The following is a 22,572-nucleotide window of genomic DNA, read 5'->3' as shown; positions in this document are numbered from 1 at the left end:
TTTTGAGACGGAGTTTCGTTCTTGTTACCCAGGCTGGAGTGCAATGGCATGATCTTGGCTCACCGCAGCCGCCGCCTCCTGGTTTCAAGCAATTCTCCTGCCTCAGCCTCCCGAGTAGCTGGGACTATAGGCATGTGCCACCACGCCCAGCTAATTTTTGTATTTTTAGTAGAGATGGGGTTTCACCATGTTGACCAGGATGGTCTCAATCTCTTGACCTCGTGATCCACCCACCTTAGCCTCCCAAAGTGCTGGGATTACAGGAGTGAGCCACTGCGCCTGGCTCTTTACGTTTCATTTTTTGAGGAACTGCCAGACTGTTTCCAAAGTGGCTGTAGCACTTTGCATCCCAACAGCAATGTATAAGAGCCCCAGTTTCTCTACATCCTTGCCAACATTTGTTACTGTCCTATGTATCTTTTCATACTAAGTTTTCCCCCATTCTGAATAAGAATTATTAGGGCTTGTGATGAAAACAACCCCATTGATGGCAGAATTCAGTGGCAAGACCATAATCCACAAAGTGACTTCTCCAGGAAAACAAGACAAATGAAATGGCCCCTCTGAGCACTTACCTGCTGCAGGTCGGCGAGGGAATACAGGTGGATCTGTTGAAGGAGGTATTCTCTGGGGAAGATTCTGAAAACAAGGGCAGATATACAAGTGAACTGTGGTGCTGTCACAAAACACACATTTTTCTGATAACTTTCAAAATCTCCTTCAAGTATTCCTTTCCTCTGCCCTCTCCACTTTCCACCTATACTTCTCCTCCTAAGCCTTCTGGGAAACCTGTAATATCTTTTTCTCAGATATTTTTCTTCTGAATACAGACACCAGAATGGAAGTAAAAGTCGGATCTTTGACTTCTAATGTAATCTTAAATGCTGCAAGCACTGTGTAGTGGTCCAGGCCTGAGGACAAGAACATTAGGTTTCTTGTACCAGCTGTGTCCATAATAAACTGTGTGATCTCTGGCAAGTCCTCAAATGCCCACCTGCCTTCAGCTTCTTCACAGGAGAATGAGGATGGTTTAATGTAAATATCTTTCTAGCTGTATTATTCTATATCTAAATATATTGATTTTGGATTTCAGAAAAATTGGAATGGCAACCCATGTGTCTAGAGGCTTCTACAGCTTTCATTAATGAGGAGGAGTGATACTGAATATCACATTAATGAACTATCCTCTCATATGTATAGTGATGGCAATTTTAGAACCTATGTACAAATGCAAATAATGGGGCAAGATATTTTAAATTAGGACTCTTCAACTAAGTCCAGTATCTTTAGCTGCTGTCTGTTCACAGCATCTGGGTAGATGACAGTGAATGAACAGAAACAAATAATCCATTATGGGCATGCAACAGGTTACCAAAGTGTAGATGTTTGGAAAATAACACACACAAACTGAACCCAAAACAAAATCCATGATGCTAACATTTTTTCTCTTTGTCTTATTTGGTACTATGCAATTTTCTTGTGTCTTAAATGAAAGAAAACACCAATCTATCCAATATTTATGACTATTCATTATATGCCAAGCACCATGCCAGGCACTAGGAAGACAGCCCCAGTATGAGTTCAAGGAGCATTAAGTCAAATGAGGGAGAGACATATAAGCTGATAATTACAATACAATGTGGTAATTGAAAATGGTAAAGAGTTATGCACGGGGTACATACATTTTGAGTAGTCAAACATGGTGGATTCCAACACTGGCTGTCTATTAGAATCACTTGGAGAGCTTTTAGAAAGCAACAGAGCATACTCCTGGGTAGAGCCCATAAATCAGTGTTAAATAAAACAAAACAAAAAAACTCTCTTGGTGATTAGTACAGCCAAGGTTTAGAACCACTGGCCTAATAATTTTGCTCACTGGGAAAATCATTATTCAGCCTTTCAATTAAGTATGCATTTGTTGCCAAATCCTAGATATTAAATCATTCATCCTTCCATCCATCCAATATTGATTAAGCACATACTGTATATCAGACATTGTATTAGACTACTGAAAATGGAGCACTGAATCAATTAGATAAGTTTCTGACGAGACGGAGGACTGGGGTAGGTGTATTCTAGTTTGGACCTCTCCTGGAAAGTAGGAAAGTCACTGAAGAATTCTGCTGAAAAGCACAGTTTCACCCACAGGAATGAGATGGGTGACAAGGGCATTATATTCTGGGAAACTGAATGCATTTCCTAAGGCTAGGCTCCCTTCAACTCTAATGGTTCAGGGCTGCACCTGTGACAGGAAGCAGAGCACCCAGCACAGCTGGGTAGGGTATAGGAAAAGTACTCAATTCCTCCAAGTGGGATTAGCTTTTCTACAGGAAGGCCTCTGATATGGAAGGTAGACCATGGTCCCTGGAGGGACCATGAGATGTAATCCATCTCCATTTCCTTTTTTCTTTGCTTTTTTTTTTTTTTTTTTTTTTTTGAGATGGAGCCTTTCTCTGTCGCCAGGCTGGAGTGCAGTGGTGCAATCTCGGCTCACTGCAACCTCTGCCTCCTGGGTTCAAGCGATTCTTCTGCCTCAGCCTCCCAAGTGGCTGGGACTACAGGCGCATGCCACTACCCTGGCTAATTTTTTTGTATTTTTAGTAGAGACGGGGTTTCACCATGTTGGCCAGGATGGTCTTGATCTCTTGACCTTGTGATCCGCCCGCCTTGGCCTCCCAAAGTGCTGGGATTACAGGTGTGAGCCACCGCGCCTGGCCTCAACCTCCATTTTCAATAACACAAACACATGACAGAAATGATCAAGGGACCTCTTCCTCAAGGCAGCCTACAGTATTAAGCACCAATAACAATGAGAGGAGGTCACTGAGCTTGGCACTGGACATACCTAATTTTATCTAATCCTCCTAATAGTCCTGGATGGTAAATACAACCTCTATTTTACATAAGAGAAAACCGAGGCTCAGCGGCAAAGACCAATTTGCCCAAGGTCACAGAGCTGAGATTCAAGGCCAGGACTTTCTGACTCCAAAGGCCTGTGCTCCTTCTACTTTCTTGTGGTTGGGGTTCGAGGAAGGAGGGAGGTAGGTTTGAGCTGACCATCTAATTTAGTAATAACATGCATGTCTCTTCTGCATGGATGTTTATTACCATAGTTTAGGCTGGTAGCAGTATAGAGCCAATGATGCTTTTTGAAGCAGGAAAGCCACACTGGTGTGCTCTGTTGTGCCCTCCCTCTGAAGGCAGTAGGGAGGGTGGAGAAACTACAGACAGGTGACAAGGCACATGAGAGACTGTTTTAGGGTAGACAAGGGGATAGTGAAAGGAATGAGTGGATAAATACCAGAGACTTTTTGGAAGAATTGAGAACATCGGGAATAAGCGTAAAAGGAGAAGGGAGTCTACGATAACCCTGAAGCTTAGAGCTTGGGGATCAGAATGGTGATGCCAGTGACCAGCTAAGGGCAGGCTTCCAGCGGAGGGAATAAAAAATTGAGCTTCCTACGTGCTGAATATCCAGTGCCTGTGTGGGAAATGGCAAGCATGGATCCGGGACTGAGGTGTAGAAGACCTGGGGCACTTCTGATGGGAGCACAGAGCAGACAGCTGAAGCTGTGGGAATGGAGTTGAGGAGAAACCTGAATGAGAAGGGGGATGAGCCCAGATGAGGGTTGTTTTTACTTTGTTTACCTTACAATCTAGAACTATCTAAAAGTGCATTTTGGTAGTCTGCAATTTTGTCATTATATTTTGAAAATTATGTTTTTGAAAATAACCAGGATGTTCACATGTACTTCCACAGTTTCTAACATCTCTCTGTATTTGTAAAATGTTCATATCTTCATACCCTTTATCCAGCTTCCCCTAATGCTTACACCTTACATAACAATGGCACATTGATCAAAACTTAGGAAATTAACATTATGCAAATTATGGCCTTTATTCAGATTTCACCAGTTGTTTCACTAATGTCCTTTTGCTGTTCCAATCCAGAATACAATATTGCATTTATAGATTGTTTTATTATTGTTTTTGTTCTAGTTAATCATTTGTAAGAACACTTGAGATCCAAACATATCTTCAGGAAAGGAAACCTAGGGCAGTCTTTCAGTGGGACGCAAGGGGAGCAGTGTATGATAATATGAGAGACAGGATGTTTAGGAGTGATTGAATTGGAGGAATAATCTTATTGAAAGGTAACTGCTTAATAATGAAATCCCTTAAATAAAGCAAAATGAAAGCAATGTGGCAGCAGTGCTAAGAAATGGAATCACTAAGCAGGCTGTAAAATCATTTCAGGGCTAGCTCCTGCCTCTTCTGCTGGTTCGTAGAAACATAGGTCACCTGGAGGAAGAGTTAAAAGGAAGATGAAATGATCTATAGCAGGGACAAATGCAGGAGAGCATATCTGTAATGTTTTGCTACTTAAAAGTCCTTTCCACTCTAAAATTCTAAAATTTTTATGATTAGGGATATACAGGATATCAGACTAATTTACAAATTTACAAAGCAAATCATACTGGCATACTCTTCCTGGAGTACTCTACCCAGTTGGTTATCATACAGTAAACGAGCACTTACTGAGTGTCTGAAATAAGCCAGGCATTGTGCTACATGCTGGAGATGGATACTTCAATGAGTACCATTGATGAACAACAAAGAGAATTTCCAATTTCTCCTTATTAGGCAGGGTCCTTCTTGCTTCCAAACACGATTCATTATTCTTCTCACAAAAATAACCAACTTTGGTCACAATCATCTCTAATAGTCCCTCAACATTATTTGTACAGTACAGCTAAAGTGGCTATGTATTTATGTAATGTTTCTATGTGTATATATATTTCACATAGGTTTATTTGCTCTCTCCCTTTATAAGGGATTCTAAGCCCCTCCAGAAGCACTTCGTCTGCTGTCTTCTCCATCACTCTTCAGTATCTAATTCTATAATTTACAAGAGGTCAGTCGTAACAGACACAAAGAGCTGGAAAATGCAATATATGCAGGAAAGATAAAGGAACCCAGCTTATTGTGTCTGGAGAAGATGTTGTGTCCAAGAGATTTAATGGTGGTCATTAAAAATACAGACTTTTAAGATAGATAATGCCAATCATCTTTTTTCTCCCTGGAGGACGGAAGTTGTAGTATGAAAGCACTGAAGTCAAATATGAGAATACATTTCCTGAGAGGGAAGACTTGTAGGTATTAAAATGTATCTCTTATAGTAATGCTTTTTAATGTAAATAAAAGAAGAAAAAGATTTTTTCTGCAGCTATTTAGAGATAGGGACTCGCTCTTCCGCTTAGAGGAGGTAAGGGTTTCCAAAGCAGGCCCAGATAACGTAGGCTCACTGCCATTTATTCCGCTTTCTCCTAAGGCAGACTGAATTTGCAAAACATTCTCTAAATATTGTCTTTAGAAAGACCAACCACAGGGAAGCTCAGGGTAAATAAGGACCTAAAAGCCAAGCTCAGGAAAGTGTGGGCCATGTCAGTTTCCCATCTGGGTGACACCAAGGGCTTTCCTCTGCTGTGGCTGAGGTCCTACAAATGGGCCTGTCTGACAGGAATCCTTTAGGAAATGAACAGGAAAAGTACAGATTCTCAGGAGCCAGTTTGCCTTAAACTCTGATTAGTAGAAAGGGTTCTGAAAAACAGGACTAAGGAAGAGGAGTTGTCTTTTGTGGGGGAAAGGGTAGTTCAGATGTTGGGACAGAGGGTTGAACTGTCTTTGGAATGCCCAAGTGGAGACGCCTGTGAGTCCATGTGGGAGATTTGTGAGTCCCCAGCTTATAGGTTTTAGGTGAAGCCATGAGAAAAAGTGATAGCCCATGGTGGCACATGCTGGGAAATGAGAAAAGACTGGTTCCTGGTGAAACAGTACTATTAATATTTAGGAACAGATAAACAGGGAGAGGACTGGGAAGGAGTAGGTTGACAGGGAGGAGAAAAAGCAGAAAAGCCAGCACCAGGGAAGCCAAGGAAGGAGAATTTCATGAAGGAAGAAGAAGGTCAACAGCATCAAAGGTAGTGGAGAGGTCAAATAACATGAGGAAGATTCTCCTGAGGCCTGGAAAGTGCCTGCTGGATGTGGCAAACAGGAATCCATCAGTGACCTCAGACAGGGTGGTTTCAGGGGAGGAGGAGGAAAGACTCCAGAGGGGTGGGGACTGTGGGTTACTCTTTTATGAAGTCAGCTTTAAAGAAGAGGAGGTAAATCTGGCCACAGCTAAAGAAAGATGTAGGACGAAGAAAGTAATTTTTTTTTTTAAGATAAGAGAGACTTGGGCATATTTATACGCTAACATTAAGAAGCTACTACAGAAACAAAAGCTGAAGACATAAAAGCGGGGATAACTGGCGAAATCTGGCCTTCAAAAGGCCTAAAGGAAATGGGATGTGGACCCAGCTGGAGGCTCTTTCAAATACACACATTTGCACATGTGTATGTGCGTGCATGGAAACACACACACACACTCCCCTGAATTTGTGCATGTGCACACACATACATGTACACACACACAGTATTTTCTTAACTGAAACGCTTCAAGTTTTTACTAAAATGTTATACAAAAAGGATTAATAGTTACTCAGCTGGGCGCAGTGGCTCACACCTGTAATCCCAGCACTTTGGGAGGGTCAGGTGGGAGGATCACTTGAGCCCAGGAGTCTGAGACCAGCTTGGGCAACATAGCAGGACCCTGTCTCTACAAAAAATACAAAAATTAGCTGGGTGTGGTGGTAAATGCCTGTGGTCCCTGCCACTCAAGAGGCTGTGGCAGGAGGCTCAATTGAGCCCAGGTGGTTGAGGCTGCAGTGAGCCATGGTCATGCCATTGCACTCCAGCTTGGGTGACAAAGCAAGACCCTGTCTCAAAAAATTAAATAAATAAAATAAAATAAAAAGTAATTACTAATTTATTCAGTATAGCCCCTAAACTTCATTATATTAAGAATCAAAAGCTACAAAACTAACTGAAGGTTATTTGGCTTAGCAGTCCTTTGGTAAACAGGATCCTTGCTGCAGATGATGCTGCTGTGTTAGGACTTTCTGTGCATTAACTGACTGCACTGTATTTCAGGGCTATTAATAATCATGCCTGGCAGCATTTCTGCAGTGGGCAGACCTGGTTATGCCAATGTAAGCCCTGACACCAGAGCCAAAGAATCAATGAGATTCAAGAAGAATCAACTCCACACTTCACTCACCCATCAAAGAAAACGACATCACTAGCAGGTAGCACTACTGAGTTTCATGGTAGCAAAGAACATTGAAGAAACATGCTAGAAGATCATGAAAACCAACTAGCACAATCGACTCTAATGCTAACATTTTCTATTTTATCATCTTTAGAATCACCTGACACACTGGGAAGGTAACTTAGGCTTCATTTATAGATGCTCTAATGAGAAAGGTGAGAAAAGGTGAAAATTAAAAACGAAAAAGGTCATATGATTCAGAGAACTTATATTATGTATCTGGTACTTGGGGTTAAAAATGCAGAGATAATTGCCTATGAAATCAAAGGCAGTAGTCTTAACAAAAAGGTAGAAGGGCCTCATTCCATTTTGTTCCATGACATTAAGTAAAATAAATCAAGACTCATTTAACTTGACTAATTTCTGAGAAGTTCAACTCAGCTCCCACCAAGTCCCGATGCTCAAGAGGAAAAAGGGACTGGGTCAGGCTCTGAAGCAGGAAGACCCTTTGCAAGATTTGATAACATCATCATTTTCCTGAAGCTCAGTTCTTAGAGATGCACAAGTGGCATTTAAAGACTCAATGATTAAAATGGGGGAAAAATTTGCAATGGAAATATCTCATCTTAGGCTTTAAAGAAAAGACCCACAACACACACATACACACACACACACACACACACACACACACACACACACAAAATTAAAATGATAGCACAACACCAAAAGTAAACTCCACAATTTGATTCTAAATAAGGGTCTAAATAAAGAATATGAAAAAAGATGCATAAGGAATAATTTAAAAAGGAAAATCATTTATTCACATAGTTTTAGTGTCTTCCAAGAATATGCGCTCCAGGGTAGGTAACTTGTATTTACGTCGAGAAAGCCAGTGTCTTTCCTTTGGAGGGCACATATACCCACACCGAAATGAGCAAAAAGCACTATGAAGCAACCCCACGGAGACGCAATCTGGTGTTCTTGATATGAGCTGCAAACTCTTCCTGAAATAGTTACATTAGGCTGGATGTGGACAGGACTCATGTCCAGCCATACTCTGAGCTAATGGAAAAACAATTTTAAATCAAAGGCACATATTTCGATAGCAGCCCCTGTGGGAGAAACAAGCTTCAATCACTTCTCTAGGTACCTCATTTTGCTAATCTCATTGGCTGAAAAAATGGCAAGATTGCACCTGATACTATATCTTGGCAGACAGTTACAGGAAATGAGGGTCTCTTCTACCTGCTCATTCAGAAATTGTACTTAAGTTTCTTAGCAACAATCTAAAGCCTCAAGTAGAAATATTTGGGATGTAATTTTGATTATGATTATTGTAGCATCTGATTATAAAAATGATAGAGTATATCATAGTTGTTATATACCTAGCTCAAATTCTTAAGGTGTTTAACAGTTAAAAGAACATAACACTTCTCCTGCAATGAGTTTTATTTTTGTTTTCTCTTAGAAAATGATTTTAGAGGCCGGGCATGGTGGCTCACACCTGTAATCCCAACACTTTGGGAGGCTAAGGTGGGTGGATCACCTAAGGTCAGGAGTTCGAGACCAGTCTGGCTAACATGGTGAAACTGTCTCTTCTAAAGACAAAAAAGAAAAAAAATTAGCTGGGTATGGTAGCTCACACCTGTAATCCCAGCTACTAGAGAGGCTGAGGCAGGAGAATCACTTGAATCCAGGAGGCAGAGGTTGCAGTGAGCCAAGATTGCACCATTGCACTCCAGCCTGGGTGACAGAGCGAGGCTTTGTCCCCCCCAAAAAGAAAAAGAAAATGATTTTAGAGAATTTATATATTTAGTTTAATCTCAGAATAAGAGAGAATAACATCCTAGCTTTTTGAAAGATCTCTGAGTAAATAAAGAGCTGTGTATGTATATAGTTTAGTAAAATTAATATATAACTTCCCATATTCCTTTTGAAAGTTTTCAAATCTGTTTAGTTGTGAATGACACTGTCGTCTGCAGACAGTCTGTAGCACCCTTTTACAGTGCTGATATTGGTATCTACATAATTTGCTGAATTAGTTCTCTGGAGAAAAAGAAGGAAGAAGGAGGGGCTATTAGGAAATCAGGAAGATAGATGACTAGAAAATCACACTTCTAGAAGTCATCTAAGGGAAAATAATTCTTGAAGTAGAAGGAGAAGAATGGTTGCTATCAAAAACTATCAAAATGACATCCTTTATTTCTGAGTCCTGATAGATTCATGAGCTAATCTGTTAAGGCTAAAGCCCCAGCTGCAGCTGATGACATTTTTAATTAGCTAACTGGAAAAATAGCCACAAAAGTCAGGGTCACCTTAAATCTTACAGAGAACATAAAGAGTTGTTTTCATTTACTGAGCTTAAAGAAGTATTATCTGCAAGTTTGAAGGGCTAATACTTACTGGTTTTTAATAAGACTAATTTAGTGCTAATATTTTTGCTAAAATAGACTTATTCTTCTAAAGTTCAGTATTAACCAGATTTTGCACATTTCAATCTCAGATTTTGGTTGTGAGGTTTTCCTCATATGCAGTTCAGAGACATTGCAACTCTAGTCTGTGTAGACTGTGCTTTAAGAGTTAGGCTGCCCTGGCCAGATGTGGTGGCTCACACCTGTAATACCAGCACTTTGGGAGGCTCAGGCAGAGAATCCCTTAAACCCAGGAGTGTGAGATGAGCCCTAGCAACAGAGAGAGACCCTGTCTCTACACAAAATAAAAAAATAAATTAGGTGGGCATGGTGGCACACAGCTGTAGTCCCAGTTACTTAGGAGGCTGAAGTAGGAGGATTGCTTGAGCTTGAGAGGTCGCGGCTGCAGTGAGCTGTGGTCATGTCACTGCGCCACAGTCCAGTCTGAGCAACAGTGAGACCTTGTTTAAAAAAAAAAAGTCTGCTCTAAGAGACATGTTTTTAATAAACTGTCCTCCTAGATCAAGTGTATTTGGGTCACAACAGCATGCAATCTTTTCTGTCTGTATTAGATAATCCTTCTGCCTAAAGAAGACAGGAGGTGTGTGTGATGGGCGGTGGGGTGCAAACAGACACTGCGTTGCCATTTTAAAATAGAGTGGTCAAGCTTCATTAAGTGATGGTTGCACAAAGACCTAAAGGAGGTTAGGAAGCAAGCGTGGTTTCATACTGAGAAACAAACCGACTAAAAAAAAAAAAGAAAAAAAAAAAAAAGGAAGTAACCTCAGCATTTATAGAAGGAAAGGAAAAGCAAGTAGAGAAACTCAGGTAGCAGCCAGCTTGGTATGCCCAAGGACCAACAAAAGGCCAATGTGACTGGAACAGAGTGAATGAGGGGGAACGTAGTGAGCGATGAGGCAGAGAGGTAATGGGAGATGAGACCATGTGTACCCTGGGCTTTTACTTGGAGTGAGAGGTGAAACTATTAGTTTGGGCCAGGAATGACATCATGTAACTTACACATGAACTCTAGCTATAGTCTTAAGGACAGACTGAAGGGCCAAGTGTGGCAGAGGCCCAGTTACTGCAATAATCCAGGCAAAAGGTGATGGTGGACCCAAGCTATAGCAGTGAAAGTAGTAAAAAGTGGATAGATTTTGAAGCTGAAGCTTACAGAGTTTGCGGACTAGATGTGGACTGTGAGAGAAAGGTGTTTGGCTTGAATCGCCAGATGGATGGAGGTGCCATAAAGCAAGATGGGAAATACTGCAGGAGGAGTGGTTTGCAATGTGAGTGGGGGTGGGAATACCAGGAGCTCAGTTTGGGACATATTAAGGTTAAGACGTTATTAGATGTCCAAAGAGCATTTCAACCTTTGGACTTAGCCTCAACTACAGTGAACTCACTAGAAAGACAGTTTTTTCTGGGGGTAGCAAGGGAAGGAGGGAGAAGGCAGTCTTGGTAAATTAAGTGACATTTATGCGGTTAGTCTAAGAGCAGAGTAAGCTGCTAAATTTTGCTTGAAGGAAGAGGAAGCAATGAGAGTCTGACAGGACACACACACACACAAAAACACATTCATTCTGCTATTCACCAGGACAGTGTGAATAAAAATGGCGATCTTTATAACAGAAATTTCTCACCATTCAGTAAAACTTATATTTCAGTAGGAACTCCTGCTGGATATAATCATAATTTCAAAGAAAATGTGAGACCAAAGACAGGAAGAGATGGCTTAGAAGGTAGAAGAACCACTTTGGGTATTCTCTTGAGGCTCTCATGCCAAGCCATTAAATTGCTTCGGAATGATCTAAGTCAAGGACTGCATCTGACAAACACGTAGGAGCACCTGCTCCCTGAGAACACAATTCTGTTCTAAGCAACCAGGGAAAGAGGCCGAATCTTGCCTACTGCCCTCAGCTAGTGCTGGAGACAGACTAGTTTTACATTTATACTGTAATGGGAACTGTGGATTTGCCAGGCACCCCAAGCCCCCAAATCACATTTTTGTTGATCGAGAATGGGAAATACTGAAGCATCCACATAAATTTCCCTGGACTGGATTTCACTTCAGCACTCAGAAGAGAAAATATGACTTAAACTGGAGTTTCTGAAAAGCTAGTCCAAACAGCTGGTGTCAGTCTGGTGATGTTTTTAGAAGTCCAAAGTAAAATGAAAAAAAATTTAAAAAGCAGAATGATTTCTAAATCTACTTGATTTTAAAAAGCTGTTTGATTTCCAAAGTAGTTTGCCTATTTTTTTTGTAGTGTTACTATGTTCTTACATGAAATGATGGTGAGAAATAGAGGGTAATGTTTTTATTTCTGTTTTGGCTAAAGATATTTACAAGGCAACCCCGTAGTTATCTTCACATTTTTGTTTTAAGTTTACAGGTCTGGGAACATAGGAAGGTCTGGCAAATGCTGACCTGGAGTAAATACATTTGCTGGCACTAACCCAATTGTTATGCCTGGCTCTCCATGGCTGATTGAGCTTGCCAAGGAGCACAGGGAAGCCTGTGTCAGTGAACCACCTCCCTGTTCAAGGGACACCAGTGTCTGCCACCTCCCTGCCTTCCATAACACTCTCAGAGTCATAGGTCATAGTTCTTTCTCTTCTTTCTTTCTTTTTTTTTTTTTTTTTTTGACCTGGAGTCTTGCTCTGTCATCTGGCTGGAGTGCAGTGGTGCAATTTCGGCTCACTGCAACCTCTGCCTCCCGGGTTCAAACAATTCTCCTGCCTCAGCCTCCTGAGTAGCTGGGACTATAGGCGCGGGCCACCATGCCCAGCTAACATTTGTATTTTTAGTAGAGATGGGGTTTCACCATGTTGGCCAGGATGGTATTAATCTCTTGGCCTCATGATCCACCCTCCTCAGCCTCCCAAAGTGTTAACATTACAGGCGTGAACCACTGCACCTGGCCTCTCTTTTTTCTTTTTTTTCTTTTTCTCTTTTTTGAGATGGAGTTTTGCACTATCACCTGGGCTGGAATGCAATGGCACGATCTCAGCTCACTGCAACCTCCACCTCCCAGGTTCATGCAATTCTCCTGCCTCAGCCTCCCGAGTAGCTAGGATTACAGGTGCACACCACCATACTCGGCTAATTTTTTGTAATTTTAGTAGAGATGGGGTTTCACTATGTTGGCCAGACTGGTCTTGAACTCCCGACCTTGTGATCTGCCTACCTCGGCCTCCCAAAGTGCTGGGATTACAGGTGTGAGCCACCAAACCTGGACTCTTCTTTCTTTTTTAAAACAATTATTATTGTTAGGGGACTTCTGCCAAGATGGCCAAATAGGAACAGCTCCAGACTGCAGTTCCCAGTGAGAGAGATGCAGAAGGCAAGTAATCTCTACATTTCCAACCGAGGTACCAGGTTCATTTCAATGGGACTGGTTGGACAGTGGGTGTAGCCCAAGGAGGGTGAACTGAGACAGGGCGGGGTGCTGCCCCACCTGGGAGGTGCAACTGGACAGAGGGTCAGGGACTTTATCCCCTTGGCACTCCAGTTTAGATACTGTGCTTCTTCCATGGTCACTGTAACCCACAGTCCAGTAGAATGCCACCAGGATGAAAAGAGCCATGAGTTACCAACACAGACCTGAGCAACAGTTCTGGCCAGCCCGGTGCCGCAAGTTGTTGGCACAGATCTGGGCAGAAGTTTCAACTAGCATGGAGACTGCCTGCAGGATAGATCTACCTGCTCCCCCAGGAAGAGGCAGAGCTGAAGGCAGGGAGAGAGGTGACACGGCTTGGCAGGTCCCACCCCACAAAGGGACCTTGGGACCTTGGCAGTTCCCATCACCACCTTCCAGCAAACTGAAGCCCTCTCACTTGAGAGTTCTGCAGCCAGCACATCAGTCTGAGCTCGATCTGGGATGATCAAGCTCAGTGGAAGGAAGGGTATCTGCCATTTCGAAGGTGGGTCTAATCTCACCTGTGTACACAAAAGCCAGAGGAAGCCTAAACAGCAGCCGAGCTGAGTCCAAGGCAGCCCAGCAGTACCTCTGCAGGCATACAAGGGACAGACTGCCTCCTCAAGTGGCTCCCTGACCCCTGAATAACCAAAAAAATGCCTCATACAGGAGACCTCAGGCTGATACCTGGCAGGTACTTTTCTGGAATGAAGCTACCAGAGGAAAGATCAGGCAGCAATCTTTGCTGCTCCACACCTCCCATGGGTGATTCCCAGGCAAACAAGGTCTGGAGTGGACCTCCAGCAGTCCTACAGCAGAGGGGCCTGTTAGAAGGAAAACTAAAAAACAAAAAGAAATAGCTTCAACATCAACACAAAGGATGTCCACTCAGAGACCCCATCCGAAATCACCAACTTCAAAGATCAAAGGAAGATAAACCCACAAAGATGGGAAGAAACCAGTGCAAAAAGGATGAAATCATCAAAAAGCAGAACACCTCTCCTCCTCCACGGGATCACAACTCCTCAACAGCAAGGGAACAAAACACAATGGAGAATGAGTTTGATGAATCGACAGAAGTAGGCTTCAGAAGGTGGGCAATAACAAACTTCTCTGAGCTAATGGAACATGTTCTAACCCAATGCAAAGAAACTAAAAACCTTGAAAAAAGATTAGATGAAATGCTAACTAGAATAACCAGCTTAGAGGAGGACATAAATGACTTGATGGAGCTGAAAAACATAGCACGAGAACTTTGCTAAGCATGCACAAGTTTCAATAGCAGAATTATCAAGCAGAAGAAAGCATATCAGAGATTGAATATCAACTCAATGAAATAAGAAGGCAAGATAAGAGAAAAAAGAGTGAAAAGAAATGAACAAAGCCTCCAAGAAATATGGGATTATGTGAAAAGACCTAATCTACACTTGATTGATGCACCTGAATGTGATGGGGAGATTGAATCCAAGCTGGAAAGCACTCTTCAGGATATTATCCAGGAGAACTCCCCCAACCTACCAAGGCAGGCCAACAGTCAAATCCAGGAAATACAGAGAACACCACAAAGATACTCCTCTAGAAGAGCAACCCCAAGGCACATAATTGTCAGATTCACCAGGGTTGAAATGAAGGAAAAAATGCTAAGGGCAGCCAGAGAGAAAGGTTGGGTCACCCACAAAGGGAAGCCCATCAGACTCACAGCAGATCTCTTGGCAGAAACCCTACAAGCCAGGAAAGAGTGGGGGCCAATATTCGACATCCTTAAAGAAAAGAATTTTCAACCAGAATTTCATATCCAGCCAAACTAAGCTCCATAAGTGAAGGAGAAATAAAATCCTTTATGGACAAGCAAATGCTGAGAGATTTCGTCACTATCAGACCTGTCTTACAAGAGCTCCTGAAGGAAGCACTAAACGTGGAAAGGAACAACCAGTACCAGCCACTGCAAAAACGTACCAAATGGTAAAGACCAATGATGCAATGAAGAAACTGCATCAACTAACGGGCAAAACAACAGCCAGTAACAAAATGGCAGGATCAAATTCACACATAACAATATTAACATTAAATATAAATGGCTTAAATGCCTCAATTAAAAGACTGTCAAACTGGATAAAACGCCATGACCCATTGGTGTGCTGTATTCAGGAGATCCATCTCACGTGCAAAGACACACACAGACTCAAAATAAAGGGATGGAAGATTTACCAAGCACATAGAGAGCAAAAAAAAGCAGGGGTTGCAATCCTATTCTCTGATAAAACAGACTTTAAACCAGCAAAGATCAAACGAGACAAAGAAAGGTATTACATAATGGGAAAAGGATCAATGCAACAAGAAGAGCTAACTATCCTAAATATATACACACCAAATACAGGAGCATCCGATACAATACATAAAGCAAGTTCTTAACGACCTACAAAGAGACTTAGACTACCGCATAATAATAGTGGGAGACTTCCACACTCCACTGTCAATATTAGACAGATCAATGAGACAGAAAATCAACAAGGACATCCAGGACTTGAACACAGATCTGGACCAAGCTGACCTAATAGACATCTACAGAACTTTTCACCCCAAATCCACAGAATATACATTCTTCTCCACACCACATTGCACTTACTCTAAAATTGACCACATAATTAGAAGTAAATCACTCCTCAGCAAATGGAAAAGAATGGAAATCATAACAAACAGTCTCTCATACCACAGTGCAATCAAATTAGAACTCAGGATTAAGAAACTCACTCAAAATCTCACAACTATATGGAAACTGAACAACTTGCTCCTGAATGACAACTGAATAAACAATGAAATGAAGGCAGAAGTAAAGATGTTCTTTGAACCAATGAGAACGAAGACACAATATATCAGAATCTCTGGGACACATTTAAAGCAGTGCCTAGAGGAAAATTTATAGCAATAAATGCCCACATGAGAAGTAGGGAAAGATCTAAAATCGACACCCTATCGTCAAAATTGAAAGTGCTAGCGAAGCAAGATCAAAAAAACTCAAAAGCTAGCAGAAGACAAGAAATAACTAAGATGAGGACAGAACTGAAGGAGACAGACACACGCAAAAAATCAATAAATCCTGGAGCTGGTTTTTTGAAAAGATCAACAAATAGACAGACTGCTAGTCAGACTAATAAAAAAGAAAAGAGAGAAGAATCGAATAGAAGCAATAAAAAATGATAAAGGGGATATCACCACTGATTCCACAGGAATACAAACTACCATCAGAGATTACTACAAATAACTCTCTGCACATAAAGCAGTAAATCTGGAGGACATAAAGTCCTGGATACCTGCACCCTCCCAAGACTAAACCAGGAAGAAGCTGAAATCCTGAATAGACCAATAACAAGGTCTGAAGTTGAGGCAGCAATTAATAGCTTATCAACAAAAAAAAGTCCAGGTCCAGACGGGTTCACAGCTGAATTCTACCAGATGTACAAGGAGGAGCTGGTACCATTCCTTCTGAAATTATTCCAAACAATACAAAAAGAGGGAATCATCCGTAACTCATTTTATGAGACCAACATCATTCTGATACCAAAACCTGGCAGAGACACAACTAAAAAAGAAAACTATAGGCCAATATCCATGATGAACATCGATGCAAAAACCTTCAATAAAACACTGGCAAACCGAATGCAACAGCACATCAAAAAGCTTATCTATCACGATCAAGTAGGCTTCATCCTGGTGATGGAAGGCTGGTTCAACACATGCAAATCTATAAACGTAATCCATGACATAAACAGAACTAAAGACAAAAACCACATAATTATCTCAATAGATGCGGAGAAGGCCTTTGACAAAATTCAACAGCGCTTTAGGCTAAAAACCCACAATAAACTAGGTATCTATGTAACATATCTGAAAACAATAAAAGCTATTTATGACAAACCCACAGCCAATATCATACCGAACCGGCAAAAACTGGAAGCATTTTCCTTTGAAAACTGGCACTAGACAAGGATGCCCTCTCTCACCACTACTATTCAATATAGTATTGGAAGTTCTAGCCAGAGAAATCAGGCAAGAAAAATAAATAAAAGGCATTCAATTAGGAAAAGAGGAAGTCAAATTGTCTCTATTTGCAGATGACATGACAGTATATTTAGAAAACCCCATCCTCTCAGCCCAAAATCTCCTGAAACTAATAAGAAACTTCAGCAAAGTCTCAGGATACAAAATCAATGTGCAAAAATCACAAGGATTCCTATACACCAATAACAGACTTAAAGAGAGCCAAATCAAGAACGAATTACTATTCACAATTGCTACAAAGAGAATAAAATACCTAGGAATACAACCAACAAAGTATGTAAAGGACCTCTTCAAGGAGAACTACAAACTACTGCTCAAGGAAATAAGAGAGGACACAGATGAAAAAACATTCCATATTCATGGTTAGGAATAATCAATATCATGAAAATGGCCATTCTGCCCAAAGTAATTTATAGATTCAATGCTATCCCCATCAAGCTACCAATGACCTTCTTCACAGAACTGGAAAAAACCACTTTAAACTTCATATGGAACCAAAAGAGAGTCCGTATAGCCAAGACAATCCTAAGCAAAAAGAACAAAGCTGGAGGCATCACACTACCTGACTTCAAACTATACTACAAGGCTTCAAACTATACTACTACAGCATGGTACTGGTACCAAAACAGAGATATAGACCAGTGGAACAGAACAGAGGGCTCAGAAGCAATGCCACACATCTACAACCATCCAATCTTTGACAAACCTGACAAAAGCAAGCAATGGGAAAGGGATTCCCTGTTTAATAAATGGTGTTGGGAAAACTGGTTAGCCATGTGCAGAAAGCTGAAACTGGATCCCTTCCTTACACCTTACACTAAAATTAACTCCAGATGGATTAAAGACTTAAACATAAGACCTAACACCACAAAAACCCTAGAAGAAAACCTAGGCAATACCATTCAGGACATAGGCATAGGCAAGGACTTCATGACTAAAACACCAAAAGCAATGGCAACAAAAACCAAAAAAGACGAATGGGGTCTAATTAAACTTAAGAACTTCTGCACAGCAAAAGAAACAATCATTAGAGTGAACTGGCAACCAACAGAATGGGAAAAAAATTTTGCAGTCTACCCATCTGACAAAGGGCTAATATCCAGAATCTACAAAGAACTAAAGCAGATTTACAAGAAAAAAACAAACCCATTCAAAAGTGGGCGAAGGATGTGAACAGACACTTTTCAAAAGAAGACATTTATGAGGCTAACAAACATATGAAAAAATGCTCATCCTCACTGATCATTAGAGAAATGCAAATCAAAACCACATTAAGATACCATCTCATACCAGTTAGAATGGTGATCATTAAAAAATCTGGAGACAACAGATGCTGGAGAGGATGTGGAGAAGTAAGAACACTTTTACACTGTTGGTGGGAGTGTAAATTAGTTCAACCATTGTAGAAGACAGTGTGATGATTCCTCAAGGACCTAGAAATAGAAATTCCATTTGACGCAGCAATCCCATTACTGGGTATATAACCAAAGGATTATAAATCGTTCTATTATAAAGACATATGCACACGTATGTTTGTAGCAGCACTGTTTACAACAGCAAAGACCTGGAATCAACCCAAATGCCCATTGATGATAGACTGAACAAGGAAAATGTGGTACACACATACACCATGGAATACTATGAAGCTATAAAAAACGATGAGTTTGTGTCCTTTGTAGGGACATGGATGAATCTAGAAACCATCATTCTCAGCAAACTGATACAAGAACAGAAAATCAAACACCACATGTTGTTACTCATAGGTGGGTGGTGAACAATGAGAACACATGGACACAGGGATGGGAGCATCACGCACTGGGGTCTGTTGGCAGGGAACACAAGGGCAGCAGGGGGTAGGGAGTTTGGGGAGGGATAACACTGGGAGAAATGCCTGATGTAGGTGACAGGGGGATGGAGATAGCAAACTACTGTGGCATGTGTGTACCTATGCAACAATCCTGCAAGATCTACATATGTACCCCAGAAGTTAAAGTACAAAAAAAAATTATTATTAAATATTTTAATTGATATATAACTATATGTATTGTTAGGGTACAATATGCTATTTCAATACATTATACAATGTATAATAATCAAATCAGGGTAATTAACATATCTATCATTGCAAACATTTATCATTTCTTTATGGTGGAAACATTCAAAATTTACTCTTCTAGCTATTTGAAAATATACAACAAATTATTGTTAACTATATTCACTGTACAGTGCTATAGAATGCCAGAACTCATTCCTCTGATCTAACTATAATTTGTATTTGTTAACCAGCCTCTCTCTTACCCTCTCATCCACCTAGCCTTTCCCACCTCTAGTGACCACTATTCTACTCTCTACTATGTGATCCACTTTTTTAGTTCCTGCATATGAGTGAGAACATGCAGTATTTGTCTCTCTGTGCTTGGCTTATTTCACTTAACATAACATCATCTAGGCTCATCCATATTGCTGTCAATGACAGGATTTCACTCTTTTTTATGGCTGAATAGTACTTCATTATGTATATTTGCCACATTTTCTTCGTTCATTTGATGGACACTTCCACATTTCGGTTCTTGTGAATAGAGGGATTCCCATAAGTATGAGAATGCAGGTATCAATTTGACTAATGATTTCCTTTCCTTTGGCTATATACCCAGTAGTGGGATTGCTGGATCATATGGTAGTTCCATTTTTAGTTGTATTTTTGGTGTGTGTGTGTGTGTGTGTGTGTGAGACAGAGTTTCACTCTTGTTGCCCACGCTGGAGGGCAATGGTGCGATCTCAGATCATTGCAACCTCGGCCTCCATGGTTCAAGTGATTCTCCTGCCTCAGCATCCTGAGTAGCTGGGATTACAGGCATGCACCACCACGCCTGGCTAATTTTGGCTTTTTAGTAGAGATGAGATTTCTCTATGTTGGTCAGGCTGGTCTCGAACTCCTGACCTCAGGTGATCCGCCTGCCTCAGCCTCTCAAAGTGCTGGGAATACAGGCGTGAGTCTACACACCCAGCCTATTTTTAATTTTTTGAGGAAGTTCCATGCTATTTTTCATGGAGCCTGTACTAATTTACATTCCCACCAACTGTTTATAAGAGTTCTCTTTTCTCCACATCCTCTCATCTATGGGGTGAGATGATACCTCATTGTGGTTTTGATTTGCATTTCCCTGATGTTTAGTGATGCTTTCTCTTCTTTCTAAATACCACCTGCCCTACCTATCTAAAAGGGCTGCTGTAAAGAACAAATAAGATATTTAAGGGAAAGTACTTTGTGACTAATGAAATCATACTTATCTTTATATACATTAAACTATCCTACACATAATTACAATTATTAGCAAACTTTTATTGCACAGCTAGCATGTGTAGTCTTCTATTTTAGGTTTCAAGGACAATCGTGGCCTTTAAGGGCCTTCTGATCTAGCCAGCAAGAGAGGATATGTACATAAGGTGATGAAAACTATCCAACCCTTAAGTGCCAAATGCATGGTCCAGATGATCACTGCTGGAAGAGCCCAGAGAAAGGATCAGCTACTGAGGACAGGTGGGAAGAGGCAGCACTTGAGTTGCCTTTACAGTAAGAGTAGCCTAGTCAAGTCAAGAGGACTGGGAGGCAGCTGGTGTCGGGGAAACGAGTATGTCATTGTGGCTGGGCTGGGGTAGCTGTGGTCCATCAGGAATAGCAGAAGATTCTGGCTCGTGGTGTGGTCCACATAGGGATCATGTGGAAGTTAAAGTTGTGCAGATGACAGAGATCCTTGAAAACCCATCCAAGGGTCTTGCTTTATCCTGTAGGTAGCCGAACTACTCACAGTCTAATAAGACCCTTTTACAGTAGTACATATGTTAGAGGGACTGAGGAGTGGCGCCATGGGAGGTAGAATCCCCAGTTAGAAAATTACTGAAATAGCTGGGCATGGTGGCTCAAGCCTGGTAATCTCAGCGCTTCGGGAGCCTGAGGCGGATGGATCACCTGAGGTCGGGAGTTCAAGACCAGCCTGACCAACACAGAGAAACCCCATCACTTCTAAAAATACAAAATCAATTGAGCGTGGTGTTGCATGCCTGTCATCCCAGCTTCTACGGAGGCTGAGGCAGAAGAATCACTTGAACCTGGGAGGCGGAGGTTGCAGTGAGCCGAGATCGTGCCATTGCACTCCAGCCTGGGCAACAAGAGCAAAATTCTGTCTCAAAAAAGAAAGAAAATTATTGAAATAAGGTGATGAGAGTAGAGACAAGGGGGATGGCAATGGGAATGAAAAATAAGGGAAAAATTTGACTTGCTCTTAGAGAACCTTAAAGCAAAGCTGCTGGACTATGTCACAGTTCAAATTAGGGAAAAACAAGAGACTGATGCCATAGTTAACTGAAACACACCTGACCACATGAACATATATATATATATATATTACTTGGAGATGGAGTCTTGCTCTGTTTCTGAGGCTGCAGTGCAGTGGTGCGATCTCGGCTCACTGCGACTTCCACGTCCCAGGTTCAAGCGATTCTCATGCCTCAGCCTCCCTAGTAGCTGGGACTACAGGTGCATGCCACCACGCCCGCTGCATCTGGCCCACATGGATATATTTTTCAGGGAAAAATATATCCATGTGGATATATTGTCACCTATAGTCAGTGTCGAGTTACAGAGGAACCACGACTCCCTGCAGACGACAACAAAGTGCCCTGAAAAGGCCAGGTGTGGCAGCTCATGCCTATAATCCCAGCACTTCAGGAGGCTGAGGTGGGTGTATCACTTGAGGTCACGAGTTCGAGCCCAGCTTGGCCAACATGGTGAAACCCATCTCTACTAAATATACAAAAATTAGCCAGGTGTGGTGGCGCAGGCCTGTAATCCCAGCTGCTTAGGAGGCTGAAGCAGGAGAATTGCTTGAACCTGGGAGGTGGAGGTTGCAGTGGGCCAAGATAACGCCACTGCACTCCAGCCTAGGTGACAGAGTGAGACTTTGTCTAAAAACGAAACAAACCAAACAAATGAACAAACAAAAAAACAAAAAAAAAAACCCTAAGTGCCCTGAGAAAGGGGCACCCTCTACTAGTTCACATAAGTTGCCACTTTGCCTCCTGTCAAGGCTGGAGGATTATGCAGAAGGGCAGCCAAGATGTTGGATATTTCTAGCATTAAGGAGCTAGAGGAGGATGTGGAGGCAGTGAGGGCAAGAAGAAGGGGAAAACTCGGACAGGACAGAGTGCAGAAAAGGACAGAGAGAAGGAGGTCTAGAAGAAAAGGTGACCAACAGTGTCCAGGAGGCCAAAGAAACAAGGGCCTCAGGAAGTCAAGGGGTCAGAGAAGAGAGTAATCCATAGTCACGCTGCAAGGGACCATGTCAGAAGTGGGTGGGCAAAAGGGAAATGGAGACAGTTCTGAATTTTTTTTTTTTTTGAGACAGTTTTGTTCTTGTTGCCCAGGCTGGAGTGCAATGGCGTGATCTCGGCTCACCACAACCTCTGCCTCTCGAGATCAAGTTATTCTCCTGCTCAGCCTCCCGAATAGCTGGTTCTATAGGCATGTGCC

General features: G+C 41.7%; 1 protein-coding gene across 2 annotated transcripts in view; it reads right to left on the bottom strand.

The window, feature by feature from the left end:
* The window catches only part of PLEKHM3 (pleckstrin homology domain containing M3), a 201,252-nt gene that overhangs the window by 78,699 nt on the left and 99,981 nt on the right, over positions 1 to 22,572 (bottom strand). For both annotated transcript variants that reach the window (XM_032278451.1, XM_032278452.1), the window contains exon 6: positions 576 to 639. In XM_032278451.1, the coding sequence (XP_032134342.1) occupies positions 576 to 639 (64 nt within the window). The remainder of the gene's footprint in view (positions 1 to 575; positions 640 to 22,572) is intronic.

Source organism: Sapajus apella, unplaced genomic scaffold (genome assembly GCF_009761245.1).
Source record: "Sapajus apella isolate SASKATOON/1434 unplaced genomic scaffold, GSC_monkey_1.0 scaffold10, whole genome shotgun sequence".
In the NCBI taxonomy this organism is placed as follows: domain Eukaryota; kingdom Metazoa; phylum Chordata; class Mammalia; order Primates; family Cebidae; genus Sapajus; species Sapajus apella.
Note: the sequence above shows the minus strand (reverse complement) of the source record. Positions and strands in the feature narration are given on the sequence as shown.